This window comes from Orbicella faveolata, unplaced genomic scaffold, assembly GCF_042242905.1.
Source record: "Orbicella faveolata isolate gen_17 unplaced genomic scaffold, um_ofav_v1 contig_25, whole genome shotgun sequence".
NCBI lineage: Eukaryota > Metazoa > Cnidaria > Anthozoa > Scleractinia > Merulinidae > Orbicella > Orbicella faveolata.
Window position 1 is genome coordinate 15,045,866 of NW_028301553.1, and position 18,950 is coordinate 15,064,815.

An 18,950-nucleotide genomic window follows, 5' to 3' on the forward strand; every position below is an offset into this window, starting at 1 on the left:
TGAGTGAGTGAGTGAGTGAGTGAGTGAGTGAGTGAGTGAGTGAGTGAGTGAGTGAGTGAGTGAGTGAGTGAGTGAGTGAGTGAGTGAGTGAGTGAGTGAGTGAGTGAGTGAGTGAGTGAGTGAGTGAGTGAGTGAGTGAGTGAGTGAGTGAGTGAGTGAGTGAGTGAGTGAGTGAGTGAGTGAGTGAGTGAGTGAGTGAGTGAGTGAGTGAGTGAGTGAGTGAGTGAGTGAGTGAGTGAGTGAGTGAGTGAGTGAGTGAGTGAGTGAGTGAGTGAGTGAGTGAGTGAGTGAGTGAGTGAGTGAGTGAGTGAGTGAGTGAGTGAGTGAGTGAGTGAGTGTGAGTGAGTGAGTGAGTGAGTGAGTGTGAGTGAGTGAGTGAGTGAGTGAGTGAGAGTGAGTGAGTGAGTGAGTGAGTGAGAGATGTATGTCACACCAATCAGATTGGATCTACTATAAACAGCCAATCAAATTTCTTGTTGTAAAGGTAAATGGTATGTGAGAAGATCTGATCCCGATAAGTTCAGAACGGCCGTATTCATTCTTCTATAAAAGAGGAGGAAGTATTCATATATTGGGTTTACTTCGACTTTTTCTGTGGGTTAGGCTGAGGATTTTAGTTAAATGAACGAGATGAACCTTGAGGTTCGAAACAGTTCGTGAGTTCGTAGTATGCAAATGCAACGAGATATTTTTATTTTTAGTTAAAGGTAACTTGATACTTTTGTTTTTCACAATGAGTAAATTTAATTAGAGGTCACGAATCGTCGCTTGTAGTTCTTAGGACATGTTTTAGAGGGGACGAGACTTTAGATTTGAAACAGTTCTAACGTTTACAATAGTAAGTGCGGGTAACGATTGTTTTGTTCTTGTTGCATGCAAATATAACAAGATATTTTCGTTTTTTAGTTACAAAGTGTAATGTGACACTCTTGTTTTTCACAAGGGAGTAAATTCAATTAGAGCGGACGAATCGTCTCCACTCTTTCCCACGAGATGTTTGCTATCTTTAGTTACAAATGGTAACTTAACACTTTTGTTTTTTATATGGGAGTAAATTCAATTAGAGCTGACAAGTTATCGGCTATTATTTCCAGGATATTAAACAAAAAAGCTTTCATTTCTGGACGGTTTTTACGTCTCTGCAGTAGCAGTTTAATAGTTTTATTTGATGACATTCATTTCAGTCCGATATTTTTTAAGGTAAAAAGTATGAAAACTGTTCAAATGTTCTTTGAAGACTGCGCGGCACCAAGTTAAAGTGCAATTTAATTAAATCAGACTTTCAACGTGTCAGAGGTTTTTTTCTCCTTCTTTCTATTTTCGGTGAAGTTGTGTTGTGTTGTGTTCTGTGAAAAGGTAAACTCACGTCTCGTATAAAATGCGAAAAAGTACCTAAATTGACTTGAGTATTTTTGAACAAAAATTCCTCTTGCATTGGGAGTTGGAAGGGTTATGTGATCGGTGAGTGAGGGAGTTATGCATGTGCGCGTGTCACACCGGGTTGTATCAAAGAACGAATCAACAACAACAACAACAACAACAATTTATTGGTATTCCCATATAGATGGTGTTACCTAAATGCAGAATCGCTAAATAAAAATAAGATGGTATCTACATTAATCTGGAGACATGTCAGATTACTGTAGTTTGTTCAGTCAAACATTTTATGGTTTACTATTTAGCTATCTTACCATGACCGATGTAACATCGCAACCAAAGAAAAAATGTCAAATTAACCAAATCATTACTGTACCATGAATGCTCCTATCTCCGACACTTCACACAAAAAAAATAACTCTTGCACGCCTTGCGTGGCTATGTTTCCATGTGCCGTCATTTTCGCTGAAAATCCTCTTTAGCCAGGTTAGTCGTAAGGATTTAATCATTGCTTCTAAATCAATCATTTTCAGTCCACTGGTCGTTTCATGCTGAGCACAGTTACAGTCCAATTTGATTTTAGCAGCAATACAGCAACACTAGATCGCTTTTCTATCGATAAAAACAGACAGTTCCAATCACGAAGTAGAAAGACACTTAGTACCAGAAATCATTTATTCTCCTTTCATGCTACTCTTTCTGTTTTTTCCCCATTCTGCGTGTACCCTGACTTTCTCATATGTCGTTGGTTCTTCAATATCCCTGGGATACGGATATTTCAATAATGTCAAGACCCCTAACAGAGGCAAGAACAAATAGATACATCACATTAGTTGACCAAGATTACACACGGAGCAAAGAAAACCAATTTTTGGGCTTGACCTTTGGGCAAGCTGTAATTATGATGTACTCATTAGCAGGGCCACAGTCACAAAAAAAAATCATGACTGAGGCAATGTCCACTTAAAAGTTACGACTGACACGACATCCAAGGTTATACACATCCTCTTCTAAGGTATTTCGGGCGTTTATGATGACTGTAAACATCAAAAATGAAAAAAAAAGTGACAGAGACAAGTGCCTTGTTTGCCAATTACCAGCTACAGCTCTGACCAGCCCAAACCATTCTTACTAGCACCAAAAAATCACATCTCATATACACTGTTAGTAATTCTTCAGTTTAAGCATGCAACCTGGCATTTTTCTGCTTTTCTCAGGATGGGATACTAATCCATTGCAAGGTTATTCCCCACCATTAAAATTCAGCAATACCCAAATATACACCTAGGTGAAAAGAGGCGCTACAGTTTGTATGAGAGTAACCCAAGTGTCTTGCCAAGAACACGACGCAGTGAACACAACTAGGGCACACAATGCCTTAACTCACCAACAAGGGTGAAAGGGACAACTCTGTAATGGCCTAGCACCATCCAGTAGAAGCACATGTTTAATACTCATAGCTGCTTCATGCTATGGAAACCAGAGACAAGCACAGGCCTGGCTCCAATTTTTCAACGCCAATAATTTGATTAGTGCTGCAACGATACACCAATGCACAGACTGGTGAATCGCTATTTTTTTGTCACAATACAAATATCGATATTACAACAAGATGTTGCGATATTATAACATTGTGATTCTTGACGAATCAAAAATTCAACATTCAGAAATAACTGTCTTTTATGACTCCTTACCCAAGTCCAAGCCCCTTCAGAGCCAATTATTAAACAAAGGGACCCAGAAAAGGGAAAAAAAGTTCCATCTATGCTTTGTATTGCTTTGCCTGCTTTCAGTCATGCATCTTTCAAGATGGCAGCACAAAAGCATGTGCAGTTCCAATTAGTTGTCAGCTGACACAGTCTTGTGCACCCATGGACAAAACACATGGTTCATCCATTCATGGTTTGTTATAAATGGAAATAATGATTTCAAAACAGTTAAGTAAGAACAAGTTTATGTCACCTGTCAGTTGTATGTAATGATGTATAGTATCATGCATCGTATCGTGGCATCGTGAGAATTTGTTTTGTTGCAGCCCTAACTTTGATCACCTTTATTAGTTTCTTAAAATCTTATTGAAAGATTTCTTTAAAAGGTGTTTTACTCACCAGAATCACCTCCAATCAAAGGCTTGTTTTCAAAATGTTCAACAAACTCACTGATGTTTGAGAATGACCCCATTCCAAATTTAAACTGTGTGCCATCCCAGCTAATATGAAAATGTTTCACTGAGCTAGCACATCTAAAACAAATTAAAGGTTGAAATGAAAATTCTTGTTAGACATCCAGTAGAAAATGTGCTGATAATGAAAGAAGAAACAAAATGCGGATCAGTAAAGATTTAATTCATTAAGAAATACAAAACACATTTTCCCTGTTTCTATCAAGTTTCAGTATAAATCTGCTAGCATTCTATCACCAATGCTGTACTCTGATTGGCTACGCTACTCACTATCTATTCTGTTTTTGATGGTAATTAATGTACAAGTATAACATACAAGTTGACTCAGCCTGTCCCTCATCAACTATCACATGATAGAATTCTCAAGCTCATAATCGAATTATTAATAAAAACACAGCCAAAGGAATTTGGGAGAACAAGAAATGCTATGGGAATGAGAGACTGGCCACAGAAAAAAGAAGGAAGAAAAGAAAGCAAATGAATTGTTTATTTTGTTGATTGTAATACTTATGAAAAATTTAGCTTGCTTAGCTCATAAGACCAAAACCTCCATACCTCATGCTAGTATTGCGTTTCTATATGTAGTATTGTAAACACAGCTCTTAGCGTGAGTATTCTTAGAGTGTTTCCTAATAATAGTAATGATAATGATAATGATGATGATAATGATAATGATCATGATCATGATCATGATAATGATAATAACATTATACGGAGTCCTGATATATTTTGATATACATGTAACAAGGCTGTGCTCTAGAAATGCCCAGGTACCACAGGTAACTAACTTTTGACTTTGGGCAACTGGAAAAACACACGTTTTTCATATGAGCTTAAGCACTGGGCACCCAGGATTTCATTGTACGGAACCTTTGTGCTTCTCACATTTTTTCTTAGACCACAGCCTTGTAAAAATTGCGTTTAAATTACGAATATCAGAGGTCTAACTTTTCTTTAAATACCTCACTGCGAGAGAATATTCTCCAGGACCAGACAAACTTCCTCTCAGCAAGTAACTTCCATCCTTTCCGTTTGCCATTAACAATCCCTCTGCCACATGACGATTTATATTATAGTGATACCAACTGCAACATAATCAACGGATCAAATAATGATCATACGTTGTACATTGAGATTATTGTCCGTCACAAGAACTCTGGCAGGAGACTCCCATGTGAAAAAAAGTTGGGGATGCTTGTTGTCGAATTTGAATTAAACCCCTAAAGTAGATCAATCTTGATGTAGCTTAAGCATCATTTGACTCACACACAACATTATTATTCTATGGAGAAAAAAAAAAAGATCCATGTACCTCACTGGGTAAAAATAGTGGCCTTTCATCCTATATACTCTAAGTGAGACCAAAGTCTGTGATTTTCACCCCTAAGCAAGCATCCCCAACCTTTTCACATGGCAGTTCCCCGGGCAAGTAATAATCACAATCAGCCCCGGACCCTCCACTCCCAGACTGATTGTTTGGAGTACATACATACATACATACACACATGTACATTATTGTTGCTGCCTAAAATGGGCTTTTCAGTACCAATGTTACACATGAACCTGAGCTCTGAGGATTTAGTCTGATATATCAAGACAATGTCCTCAGTTTGATCATTTTCTATATTCTTACTACCTACATGCTTAACAATGTATTAATTATTGTAAGGTGAATTTAATGGTTGATATACTGAGCGAGTGCATTGTTTAACTTTAAAGGAAATAAAACCACTGTTTAGTACATAGGGCCACTTGCAAACAACATACAATTGACCCTTGTTACAAAGGCCGCTATGAGGCTCAATAACATGTACAGAGGTAGCCGTTGTTAATGGTAAAAAGCTGTTAACAGTAAAAAGTATAGATTTGTATGCAGTCTGGACAAAAAGCTGCCATGGTGGAGAGGTAACTGCTAGTATGAAGTGGTCGTTAGGGGAGTTGCAACGGTATTAATGAAGAGCAAGTGTATAATTTAAGTGTTTATTAAGACATGATTGATCATCGCAGTCATGTCTTTATGCCTTTATCTGCAGTTCGAATACATGATCTTTCATATATTCACTCGAATTTGACTTTTTGATACCAACATGGGCCAAAGAATATATAACACTTACAAAAGTCAAACCCACAACACTCTTCCCACCAGATCATGGAACTACAGGGATCTTGTGGCATACTAAACTCACTACTAATGGAGAGCTAAAAAAAAAATGATTCACTTCTCATTTTCATCAACACCAAACATTTATAACTGATTCCAACATCACATCTAGTTGCACAAGGTAAAATTCGCTTAAAAGAACTGTAAAAAAATATGAAGAAAAACAAGATTTTTGTGGTGGGTCAAGGTTCAGTAGTCTCATAATAAAAAAAAATCGAAATAATTTTTACAAAAAAGACTCAAGTATGTGAATTTAGATTATTAACGATATTTAATGTTTTATACATTGTGTTATCTACATATATTGGAATATCAATATTCAAGCTTCACAAGATAACAAATAAACAAAAGAATTACTGATATATTTTACTGGACATAGTGACATTTTTGGGCCATTTTATCACGAACGTTATAGGTAATTAGGAAACCTCTGATAAATTTAGCTCGGACATGTACAATACGAAGGTTAAGATGCCGATCGAGATAACCCATTTTCAATAAAACGAGAAGATGTTAAAACATTTCATCTGTACTGCATTAAGCTTGTACATACTTTACAGTAATAATATTTTAGCACCGGATAAATTTCCTTCGTTTCAAAATATTCGCTACTAAGGCTGGAGGCCAGAGAATGACTTAAAGAATGAAGAAGTTACTACAATGGCTGCACTGAAATATAGCTTTATACTTGAGCTTAAATTTGGCAGGTAGCATTACACCTAGACAGACTAAGTTCACATCGACCATAAACCACGAAATTTTAACTTTTGTTCAGTGCGGCTGAAGAGTCCCCTCCGAAAATACACCTTTATCGAATAAACATCGAAAACTAGACCACACATTTTTTTCTCTAAAAGCAGGCTAAACTGCAGTCATTGAAGAACGAGGCAAAAAATTGAAAGACAGTCACGTACATAAAGGAAACAAAGGCAATATACACAATCGACCCTGTATGCATAAATTTCATCCTAGAGATTACCATAAAGCGTTCGACGTGCTTCATTAATAAACTTTAAACTACCTAGAATAGATTCTAACCTGAGTTGTTCTACCTCTGGGCTCTCGCAGTACGAATGGTCGGCCATCTTTGTTACCTCTAACGCTCTGTCAAAGAAGGAGAAATCTAAATAACATCTAGTGAGGGTCAACGTCATATATCAGCACAACGTATATTATCCGACCAATAAACCCCTAAACAGCACTATACATCCTCATACAGTACTATACACCCCTATATAGCCCTATACAACCCTATAGAGCACTATACGCCCCTATACAGCACTATACGCCCCTATAGAGCACTACACACCCCTATACAACACTATACACCCCTATACAGCACTATACACCCCTATACAACACTATACACCCCTAAACAGCACTATACAGCACTATACACCCCTATACAGCATTATACACCCATATACAGCACTATACATCCCTATGCAGCAGTATACACCCCTATACACCACTATAAACCCCTATACAGCACTATACACCCCTATACAGCACTATGCACCCAAATACAACACTATACACCCCTATACAGCACTATACAGCACTATACAGCACTATACAGCACTATACACCCCTACACAGCACTATACACCCCTGTAATGCACTATACACCTCTATACCCTATAAAGCACTAGAAAACCCTATACAGCACTAGACACCCTATGCAGTACTATACACCCCTATACAGAACCATACACCCCCATAAAGCTCTATACCTCCCTATAAGGCACTATACACCCGTATACAGCACTATACAGCACTACACCGAAACACAGCACTATACACCCCTATACAGCACTATGCACCCCTATACAGCAATATACAACCCTATACAGCGCTATACACCCCTATAAAACACTATACACCCTTATACAGTACTATACAGCACTATCCTTATACAGCACTATACAGTACTATACACCCTATACAGCACTATACACCCCTATTAAGCACTATACATCTTTATACAGCACTATACAGCACTATATACCCCTATACAGCACTATACACCACTATACACCCTATACAGCACTATACACCCTATACAGCACTATACACCCCTATAAAGCACTATACATCCTTATACAACAGTATACAACCCTATATACCACTATAAACCCCTATACAGCACTATACACCCCTGTACACCACTGTACACCACTATACAGCACTATACACCCGTATACAGCACTATACAGCACTATACACCCCTATACAGCACTAAACACCCCTATGCAGCACTATACACCCCTCTACAGCACTATACACCCATATACAGCACTATACATCTCTATACAGCAGTATACACCCCTATACAGCACTATAAATCCCTATAAAACACTATACACCCCTATACAACACTACACCCCACTATACAGCACTATACACCCCTATACAGCACTATACACCCCTATAAGGCACTATACATCCATATACAGCACTATACAGCACTATAAACCCCTATACAGCACTATACAGCACGATACACCCCTATACAGCACTATACACCCTGATATAGCACTATACATCCCTCAAGGGCCATGGGTCAATAGCCCATTCGGCTTCGCCTCATGGGCTATTGACCCGTAGCCCTTGCGGGCTACGGGTCTAATTGTTAAATAGTGCTGTATAGGGGTGAATAGTGCTGTATAGGGTTGAAGAGAACTGTATTGGAATTGTATAGTGCTGTATAGGGGTGTATACTGCTGTATAGGGGTGTATAGTGTTGTATAGCGGTGGATAGTGCTGTATAGGGGTGTATAGTGCTGTATAGGGGTGTATAGCGGTGGATAGTGCTTTATAGGGATGTATAGTGCTGTATAGGGGTGTATAGTGTTGTATAGCGGTGTAGAGTGCTGTAGAGGGGTGTATAGTGCTCTATGGGGGTATATAGTGGTGTATAGGGGTGTATAGTGCTGTATAGGGGTGTATAGTGTTGTTTAGGGGTGTATATTGCTGTGTAGGGGTGTATAGTGCTGTATAGGGGTGTATAGGGCTGTATAGGGCTGTATAGGGGTGTATAGTGCTGTATAGGGGTGTATAGTGGTGGATAGTGCTTTATAGGGATGTATAGTGCTGTATAGGGGTGTATAGTGTTGTATAGCGGTGTATAGTGCTGTTTAGGGGTGTATAGTGCTGTGTAGGGTGTATAGTGCTGTATAGGGGTGTATAGTGTTGTTTAGGGGTGTATATTGCTGTGTATGGGTGTATAGGGCTGTATAGGGGTGTATAGTGCTGTATAGGGGTGTATAGCGGTGGATAGTGCTTTATAGGGATGTATAGTGCTGTATAGGGGTGTATAGTGTTGTATAGCGGTGTAGAGTGCTGTATAGGAGTGTATAGTGCTGTATAGGGGTGTATAGTGCTCTATGGGGGTGTATAGTGCTGTGTAGGGTGTATAGTGCTGTATAGGGGTGTATAGTGCTCTATGGGGGTGTATAGTGCTGTGTAGGGTGTATAGTGCTGTATAGGGGTGTATAGTGTTGTTTAGGGGTGTATATTGCTGTTTAAGGGTGTATAGTGGTGTATAGGGATGTTCAGTGCTGTATAGGGGTGTATAGTGTTGTATAGCGGTGGATAGTGCTGTATAGGGATGTATAGTGCTCTATGGGGGTGTATAGTGCTGTGTAGGGTGTATAGTGCTGTATAGGGATGTATAGTGCTGTATAGGGGTGTATAGTGTTGTTTAGCGGTGGATAGTGCTGTATAGGGATGTATAGTGCTGTATAGGGGTGTATAGCGGTGGATAGTGCTTTATAGGGATGTATAGTGCTGTATAGGGGTGTATAGTGTTGTATAGCGGTTTATAGTGCTGTTTAAGGGTGTATAGTGCTGTATAGGGGTGTATAGTGTTGTTTAGGGGTGTATATTGCTGTTTAAGGGTGTATAGTGGTGTATAGGGATGTTCAGTGCTGTATAGGGGTGTATAGTGTTGTATAGCGGTGGATAGTGCTGTATAGGGATGTATAGTGCTCTATGGGGGTGTATAGTGCTGTGTAGGGTGTATAGTGCTGTATAGGGATGTATAGTGCTGTATAGGGGTGTATAGTGTTGTTTAGCGGTGGATAGTGCTGTATAGGGATGTATAGTGCTGTATAGGGGTGTATAGCGGTGGATAGTGCTTTATAGGGATGTATAGTGCTGTATAGGGGTGTATAGTGTTGTATAGCGGTTTATAGTGCTGTTTAAGGGTGTATAGTGCTGTGTAGGGTGTATAATGCTTTATAAGGGTGTATAGTGCTGTTTAGGAGTGTATAGTGCTGTATAGGAGTGTATAGCGTTGTATGGAGATGTATAGTGCTGTATAGGGGTGTATAGTGTTGTGTAGCGGTGTATAGTGCTGTATAGGGGTGTATTATGCTGTATGGGGTGTATAGTGCTGTATAGGGGTGTGTAGTGCTGTATAGGGGTGTATAGTGCTGTATAGGAATGTATAGCGCTGTATAGGGATGTATAGTGCTGTATAGGGGTTTATATTGTTTTATAGCGGTGTATAGTGTTGTATGGGGGTGTATAGTGCTGTATGGGGGTGTATAGTGCTGTATAGGGGTGTATAGTGCTGTATAGGGGTGTATAGTGCTGTATGGGGGTGTATAGTGCTGTATGGGGGTGTATAGTGCTGTATAGGGGTGTATAGTGCTGTATAGGGGTGTATAGTGCTGTATGGGGGTGTATAGTGCTGTATGGGGGTGTATAGTGCTGTTTAGGGGTGTATAGCGCTATGTAGGAGTGTATAGCGCTGTATAGTGCTTTTTAGGGGTGTATAGTCCTGTATAGTGGTGTGAAGTGCTGTAGAAGTATGTATAGTGCTTTATAAGGATGTATCGTACTGTATAGTCCTCTAGAATGTAGTATAGGAGTGTATAGGGGTGTACACTGTATGCTATTACATGTAGTTTCCCCTCGACCCTCACCAGATGTTTTTTAGTATTCTCCGTCAAAGAAAGCTTTCAAATAAATCCCCTCAGGGGATCCCAGGAGATTTCCGCCTTTGACGTCAACTACTACCAGGTGGGGGAGAGAAGGCAGGGAGTGTCTTTGTGCAAAACGTCCGGACGGAAATTGCAAAAAAGTATGAAGGATGTTCATTTTTCAACAATTTATATTCTATCGTTGTCATTGGCTTTGAAAAGAGGTATTCCGTAATTTTACGTTCAGTTTAAAACTTTAAGTTCACTTTCTCAGTTTTAGCTTTGGCGGGAAAACTAAGGAGTTCGCAACTAAAGGAAAATTTCCTATTCCTTTAACAACGAAGCTTATTGTCCTTATTATTACTATAACGCCTTAGTTCGTCCTTAGTGCCTCTTAGTGCAAGTGAAAACCATCTACGTCATAGTTTACGCAGCTTGAAAAGTTTAGCCTAAAGTTCGTGGTGAAAAACTGTTCATTTAACTAAACAATTGAATTCGGCCTCTTGATATAAATCTTTCTACAGAGAGCGAAAACCTTGGAAAAAGATGAAAAGAAAAGTGACGGAGAAAGCAAGTGTTTAACAAACCACTGTCACACCTTAAGACCGCACCGTTGTTTAATCTCGCCTTTTAATTAAAACTATTCATTTCGGTATATTAAAATTCAACCTAACAGAATAAACCTCAGCACGAGGCTCTGGGGAATAGACAGCAGGCCACAAACTCTGTAGTTATTCCCGGGAGCCTCGTACTGAGTTCTATTAATTTAGGCTGAATTTTAATATGTCGAAATTGGTCTTTTGTGGATTCTTTATTTTTCAACAAGCTGTTTTGTCACCAACCTCGTTCCTAGGGACTCTACTCTTGCAACCCTTGGGAACGAGGTTGTTTTGTCACAAGTTTGACGTCACGAAAGGGTGGAAGCAGTACAGTAACCTCGTTCCCATGGTCCTCTCTCTACCTCAAGAGAGAGGACCCTGGGAACGAGGTTGTGGAAACAGTTGACCAGTACTAGTGCCGGGCAGATCTGTGTGGCACAGAAACTAAACCAAAGTCAAAACAAGTAATGGAGTTAACATCGCCAGGTGTTTTCCTGTCACTCACTAAGAGGCACTGGTGATGGGATGGCTGGGCATCTTTGTAAACTTCGTCTCCAGACAGCAGCCTGGCAGTTTGCTCGTAGCGAGTGTTTTGTGCAGCGCATCATTGCAGGGTGGCAGCTGGTTGGAATCAACGTCTCCTCTCTTCAAACAGAACAGTCGATATCGCAGCTCATCGAAGTCGCTTGTCGCAGGGTTGCTGCAATACATGGCACATGTCAATTTCTGAAGACTATGGTACAGGTGATCAGACATATTCCAGAACATACCCAAATGCTGGAACATCTCTTGAAATTCAGCATTTTGCTTTACAATTCGATAACCTGCAACCTTTCCCCGTCCGGCAAAAGCACTAACAGTGTCGCACCCTGTGAATGCATGAAAGCCCTGCAGTGATCTGCATACACTTGCTCCAACCCTCTCAACTACTCTTGAGATATCGATGTACTTGACTCTGGTCTGTGAACAACTTTTAATGAATACTGAAGAAGGAATAACTCGGCTCTTGAAGGCCAAAAGAAGTACGAACACATCAGTGTCTTTTGATACTATGACGACCGAAGCAAACCTCGATTTAGCTGTATGGGCTGCATGTTAGAGGATTCGGGTGTCAGCCTCCTCTTGGGTTGATTCGGGTTCACTGATAAGTTGCATTATTCCAGACGATAATTGGTAACATGTTTCGCCACACGTGACAACCAGAGTCTTTCCTGATAGCTTCTCTGTGTACTTTTCTTTCTTCCACTCGCTGGTTACAAACACTATGAAAGCTTGTTTGTTCTTTGAGCTACACAGGAATCTTCTCCACTGTTTAACCTTGTGTTCGGCTTGAATATTGCGGTATTCGCTTCCTAAACCGTCACCCCTGTTCTCTCTCTCGGCGTTCTTTATGGATTCCTCTCTGTAATCATCGAAGACGACATCAATCCTGTCACTTGTTCCACCTTCGTTTAGAACTCTACAAAGAAGAGTTTCAGCAACTGCCGCAAATGTCTTCTTATCACCTTTCAAACACTGGACAAGAACCATTCCATCTATTACACATGCTGAGGGTTGGGGAATGGCATCTGCTGCTTCGACATTTTTATGTAGTTCTTTAGCCAAGGACGCTTTGTTCGTCTTACGCATCAAGCCATCTGCGATAGCTAATAACCAAGGGAGTGGTTCGAGAGGATGGGATAACACTTCTCTCATCTGTAAGTCTCTTCTCTCTGCGATGACAATCATTTGAGCAAACAGTCTTCTGTCGGCCTTGATGATCACTTCTTGGTTCTTACCAGCTTTAACTGATACCTCCCTCTTCAAGTGAGTAGAAGTCTTCAGCTTAGCTTTCGTGATTGAATAACAAAAACTCGCTTGTTGCCAGAAAGATCTTCAAAATCCAGTGTGCCTCTAAACTCCCCTTCAAGTTTCCTTCTGAAATGGGTTCTCGTTGATTCTTTGATTTCCATGTCTCCTTGAGATTTAAAAAAGGATGTAAATAAGGTATACAGTTCAGCGATTCTAACAACCCTCGGGTTTTGTAGCAAATCTGTTTTGATGTAGGTAAACAGCATTTCATAGGCTTGTGATTCTGCATTAGTATATTGAAAACACTTATCTTACTCTTTTGTATCACTGCTAACAGCTTCTTGAATGTTTCGGGTGTAGTCACGATAACAAGACTTGTGATAGCACGCTTCTGCCGCGACAAGCTCTCTAGTGACAATAGCCAGTATTCGTGGATCGTTTTTACCCACAGCTGCTCTCCTGATCGTGTTATCAGCACGCAAGTCGATACATTGGACCAGTGCCTCTCTAGTTTTGGTTCCCCTGAGGTATTTGGTCTTCTCGCAAAATACACAAATTCGCTCATAGACTCTACTTTGCGTGGTCACGGTTTGTCGGAATGAAGATCTGCGGCTACTTGTGCCACCTTCTTCTTCAACTTTGATGCCAGAGTGAGAAAACTTTTGTAAATCCCTTTTTATCGTAAAGATACTGCGACATTTTGGATGATAGGAGATCTGGGGCACCTCTCCTTCCTTTAACGTTTTCGCGATATCGAGAACCTCTTCATGGTTACGAATAACCGCAGCATTCAGTAGTGATTTCCATGACTCAAGGTCTTTTAAAGAAGACAACTCTCCATTTTCGTCACTACAGTGAATTAAGCACTCGTTTCGTTTTCGTTGTCGCCTGTTATCTTCTACATTGTTAATTTCTAGAGTTCTTCGTTTTGCTCCTTAAATGTTCAAAAAGAGGTAAAGTAAGGACAGTCAATTTAATATTGTTATTTTTTCTAGAAGAAATTGTTACGCGCTTTAAAATGTTTTAAAGGCATTTGGATTCAGAATTCATTAACACGGTGCATCAAAGTGTGGTGATATATACAAAGACTGAGCGATAGTAATATTTTACGTAATTTGTGGTTCAAATTATCACAAGGCAACCATCAAAATGCTGATTGTTTAGTTATGTGGCTACTTGCTATAGCTTTTATTGAGTTTTAAACACATACCGGCTTACAAACGATGAAAATTAATGATTAAGGCAACACAGTGCTGGGCTGTCGAGTCCATGTAGATCTCGAAGGACTGTAAGTTTTTATATAATTTGAGGTTCAAAATATCACTGTATCGTCATAAAAATGCTTATTGTTTAGTCATACAGCTAATATTTTGTATATATATTTTTTATTTCTAATCAGATCTCTACTTAAAGATTATCGAAATCAGTGAATAAGTCAAACGTACTCACCTGCCATGAAGGTCGCCATCTTGAATTTTCCCATAATGCATTGCAACATTTGAAATAATCCATAACTTACTATATCATCGCTTTTAAAGAGGTAAATTGAAATTTGGTTCTTAAAAAATGATTTGTGTTCTTTCTTGTTGTATTTATATGTGTGAAGACTATTTTTGATCCAGCTTAATATTTTTAACACGACTTTTGAAAACAAGCCTCGTTTTCATGCAGAAGCGAATTTTGGTGATATTTCAGCCAATAAAATATACAAGAAAGCTACTCTTTAGGGGTTAATATCATAACATCTTGTAATCACCCCCAACTTAGCTTCAAATTTGTCACACTCTCAGCTGGTCCCTCTGAGTGGTACATCTGAGAGGGTCTGGCCCATGAACTAATTACCCTACCCTGCCTGCCAAGTAAAGACTAATGCAAAAGTTTCCCTCAAGTGATGCAGTTGAACCTCCGGTTGCGACCATCTCTCCTCAGCGACCAGTTTTCCAGAGAACCAAAAGTTTCCAAGTCAAATCACTATATTTGGAACCTCTTGTAAGCTACCACCTCTCGTAAACGACCGCGACCACTTTTAGGGCTAAAATTTTGAAAGTTTCTTTTGTTTTTGACCTCCCGTATTAGCGACGGCTTGAGAGATGATAGAGCCAAAACTGGATAGTAATTAGTAAGGTGTTGTAACATTTTTTATCGCATTCCTGGGTAGCACAAGAGACAGAAATTTCTCAATGGGAAGTACCGGATTTTTTGTCGAAATTAACTTTTCACATGAATAAAACATTTAAAACATGGGGTAAGTCTCTGCAGTTACCATATGCTAATGAGGCAAAATTTTGACCCAACGGTCTTAGCTCTCCTAAGCGACCACCTCCCGTAAGCAACCACCTAGGCTTGACATTAATTAAGGTTGGTCGCTTACGGGAGGTTCGACTGTATTTTGTTTGATACCAAGAAAGACTTTCATCCTTGGATTATTATTTTGCAATTTTCATTTTTTGCGGGAATCTCAGAAAACAACTCGTCTAAGGACTAAATTGAGGCTGTACCAATAAAAGACATCCTTAAAAATATGCTGACGGGCGTGAGAATTCTAAAGTTTATGAAACAGCGGGGAAACGTTTTAAGAGACTGACAATTCCGTGTGTTATTCAAAACACACAAAAAAACAAAGAATAAATTGAAACTTAAGTATACATTTTTCAAAAAATGGTTAAAATCTATGAAAAAAAAATCAGTAGCAAAAAGAAAAAAAAAGAGATGTAATTAATCATGTCAATCAAGCAACTCTAAAAAGAATATCTCTTCGAATTGTATTACTTAGGTTTGGCGTTCCACTTTCTAATTTTTTACACATAAGGTTTGCGTATAATAATGTTACAATATTGTCGACTGTAACATCACGTGTGCAAAGGTTAACTCTTTGCATTGTTAAAAAAAATGATAAATAAAAATAAAAATAAAAACTATAATAAAGCTAAACACATTTATTCTTCCCACTCATAGTTAACCTATCAAACTTCTATCATTTCATTATTTTTTTGGCCATATTGAGATCTCCCGAATGATCACCCAATGTTTTACTTCTGAAAGTATTTCCATTTTCAAGCACTTTGCAGGAAAGTTTACAACATTTTCCAAGTTTTTTGCGTCCAAAATGGGATCTAGAAATTGGCCGATTTTCGTGCACTGTGATTGGTCACAAGTGTTCGTTTCTGTGTTTGTTCCGCACACCATCAGAGCCGCTTCAGTGAGTGAATCTCTATACAGTGGGCTGCCTGTGGTTATGAACACACGTGACACCTTGAGAGGTTCTTTGAACTCCATGATAAAGCCATCACCTGCTTTTGGCGTTTTGAGCCAAGCGAAACCTTCGTTCTCGTAGAAAGCTTTTTCCAGTTCATGCCCCCCTTCAAACATTAAGCCCTTCGACTTAAATTCAACTTCAGGTTTTACACCGCGAAGTCGAGTTCCCATTTTAAACAAAATCTGTTCAAAATCGTCCAGGTGAGTCACTGTTGCAGTCCCTCTAAGAAGTGTGTATACGTCCAATATTTCGGAAGGCAGACGACCTGCGGGAGAAAGGGCGCCATATTCAGACAGATCATCAAGCATTGCCGCGGAATGTAACCGTCCAAGACCCGGTAGGAAATTCTCCCCTATATCATGTGCGTACAAAGAAATGTTTTTCTCTTCGAAATTATGAATCATTTGTTTGATGACTGAGAAATACGGCTTGATAGCACGGGCGTGATCGGTCAGATGAAGGTAGTGTTTGGACATTCGATAGCAATATTCGAAAAGAAAACACATCCTCTTATTGAAATCCGTTGTATTCTTCTTGAAAATGTCAGTAGCTGACGTCACACTTCTCCATCCCAGAGGCTCCCTGTTGACTTCCCTCAGGAAGTCCTCCGTGGGGTAGATAACCTGGATGAGGCCCCTATCGAGTTCGTTTTGAAAACCTCCTGTTATCTCTTGTATAGCAGCTGCGTTTTGATCTTCCTCCAAAACCACGACAATAACAACTTCTGGGTACTCCGCGGATGAGATGTGTCTTGTCAAGGAATGAAGAGCTTGCATCAGATTTTCTTCTTCACCTTCTGTACTCACAATGCCGATACTGAGGTAAACTAGAAACAAAGGCAAATGAAGTTGGGTTTAGGTACTGGTATAAACTCTAGTCTGATCTGCCATCTGCCAAGCAGGTTCTCTAAATCGCTTTCATTAGTAGTATTAAAAAAAATCTAGAAAAAACCTCTCTATAATTAACAGTAAATTATGACTATGCACTATATTTACTTATTATCTCTTTAAGACTGGAGTCAGATCGTGAGCTATTTGTAGATGTGGTTTTGAGAGTGAAACAAAGCTTGGTTTCTTTTTATTCTGCCCTTTAAACTGTACCCTACCCTTAGGGGAAATTTGCAGTCTGGCGCTGCTCGCATTGTCTTTAATGTGCAATGGCTGAGATCTTCGGACTCTCAAAAAGTAAACGATAATATATCAAAGACCACTGCAAGGCTAACACAACGTAGTATATTTAAAACAATATTTCGGCTGGCCAGACCAGCCCTCTTCAGATTTACATGTTACTAAATTATGAAAATGAAATTATAATATTATATAATGGTGGATGTCGTGATAGAAAGGTGGATCTCAAAAAGTCCAGCAAGTTCCGACCTTAGCACTCCGAGAAATTCCGACTCCAAGTTACCAATCCGAAAAGACACTACAAGAATATCACGTGACCCTTATAATAGCTCTGAAGTTAGGCCACGATCTCGCGCAATGACGTCTCTGATGAACAACATTACAATCAGTGTCGACCAGTCTACCTTTCTGTTCTCTTTGCTTCCCAAGAGCAAGTCCTCGGCTTGTGTCCACGCCATCCAACAATCTTTTGCCACAATGACGCGATAGAATCACTGACGGAGACTGGGCGTCAGGCAGCCCAAAATTGGTGTCCGACCTTCTGCATGTACTTGACAATGAAGTGTGCCTATAGTAAATGTCTGATATTTCCCATGAAACAAAGACACAGCATGAAACGTTAGGTTCTCGGTCCATTTTGAACATGATGAATTAAATTTATTTTCTTCCCCAATCTGCAATCGCATAAAAGAGCGTCGTTTCTCACAGTTAACATCAGGAAAAATCACTTTCCTGCACCTTCGCAGTTGCACGAGCGGTATTTGGAAAATTGCTTTGAGGGACAATTAACCAGAGTCGATCTTTTCTAAAAATGTACCGGAATTGAACTAAAATCTAAAGGATACTGAGATGTTTTTGACCTACAATATATTGTTACCGCGACACACTCGCCCGAATATTTATCCGTGGTTTAAAAGTAATAATATTTTTCTTACAAGGCTACAAGCTACAAATATATCGTTTTGTAAATCAAATACTTACGCTTTAGCACTGTAGCAGCATTGAACAAGATGACTCCATACAGTGCAAACGTAAAAAGGTTTTGTTTCCACATATCTTACGCCGAAAACACTGTAAAGAACACGACTGAAATTCATCAACAAGAAATAATAAACCGATATCGACCCGAAAAGGACAACGTCTGCCGTGGTTACCGTACTCAGCTCGAAAGCACGTGTCAACCTGCTTGGCTGTTGCCATGGTAAATTGAATCTTTGAATGCAGACAAAGTCCTGACAGTAACGTTAAACTGTATAAGATTTAGAATCCACTGAACAAAAAATAAGTTCACAGTTCAAATATTAACGTCTTAAACTTATTGCCAGACTCTGCTCACTTGATTAGGGAGCGAGAATGAATCTCCTTACAACCCCGAAAACGAAGGACTAAGAAAGTTCCAATGTATGGTAGTAATTAATTATTGCATTGTTGACAAAAACAGAGAGAATTGGATAAGAATGGAATAGTTCCAGGTCGCGTGGAAACACTTGTGAAACAAGGTGTACAGCAAAGGTGCAATTTTGTTTTGC

At 39.5% G+C, this 18,950-nt stretch overlaps 2 protein-coding genes and 1 pseudogene across 2 annotated transcripts; all 3 read right to left on the reverse strand.

Moving 5' to 3' along the window:
* Positions 1–1,526: 1,526 nt before the first annotated feature.
* Positions 1,527–6,900, reverse strand: LOC149109116 (dual adapter for phosphotyrosine and 3-phosphotyrosine and 3-phosphoinositide-like). Its single transcript, XM_089294106.1, has 4 exons — positions 6,759–6,900; positions 4,522–4,644; positions 3,486–3,619; positions 1,527–2,173 (listed from the first exon to the last, which is right to left on the reverse strand). Exons 1-4 carry the CDS (start codon positions 6,872–6,874, stop codon positions 2,052–2,054), a joined length of 495 nt encoding a protein of 164 aa, XP_089150232.1. The 5' UTR covers positions 6,875–6,900; the 3' UTR covers positions 1,527–2,051.
* Positions 6,901–11,541: 4,641 nt separating this feature from the next.
* On the reverse strand, positions 11,542–13,037 carry LOC149109117 (uncharacterized; annotated as a pseudogene).
* A 2,922-nt stretch (positions 13,038–15,959) lies between these two features.
* LOC110042017 (alpha-1,3-mannosyl-glycoprotein 4-beta-N-acetylglucosaminyltransferase C-like) lies at positions 15,960–18,586 on the reverse strand. The gene is made up of 3 exons (XM_020747334.2): positions 18,403–18,586; positions 17,826–18,002; positions 15,960–17,120 (listed from the first exon to the last, which is right to left on the reverse strand). Exons 1-3 carry the CDS (start codon positions 18,473–18,475, stop codon positions 16,021–16,023), a joined length of 1,350 nt encoding a protein of 449 aa, XP_020602993.1. The 5' UTR covers positions 18,476–18,586; the 3' UTR covers positions 15,960–16,020.
* Positions 18,587–18,950: the final 364 nt, after the last annotated feature.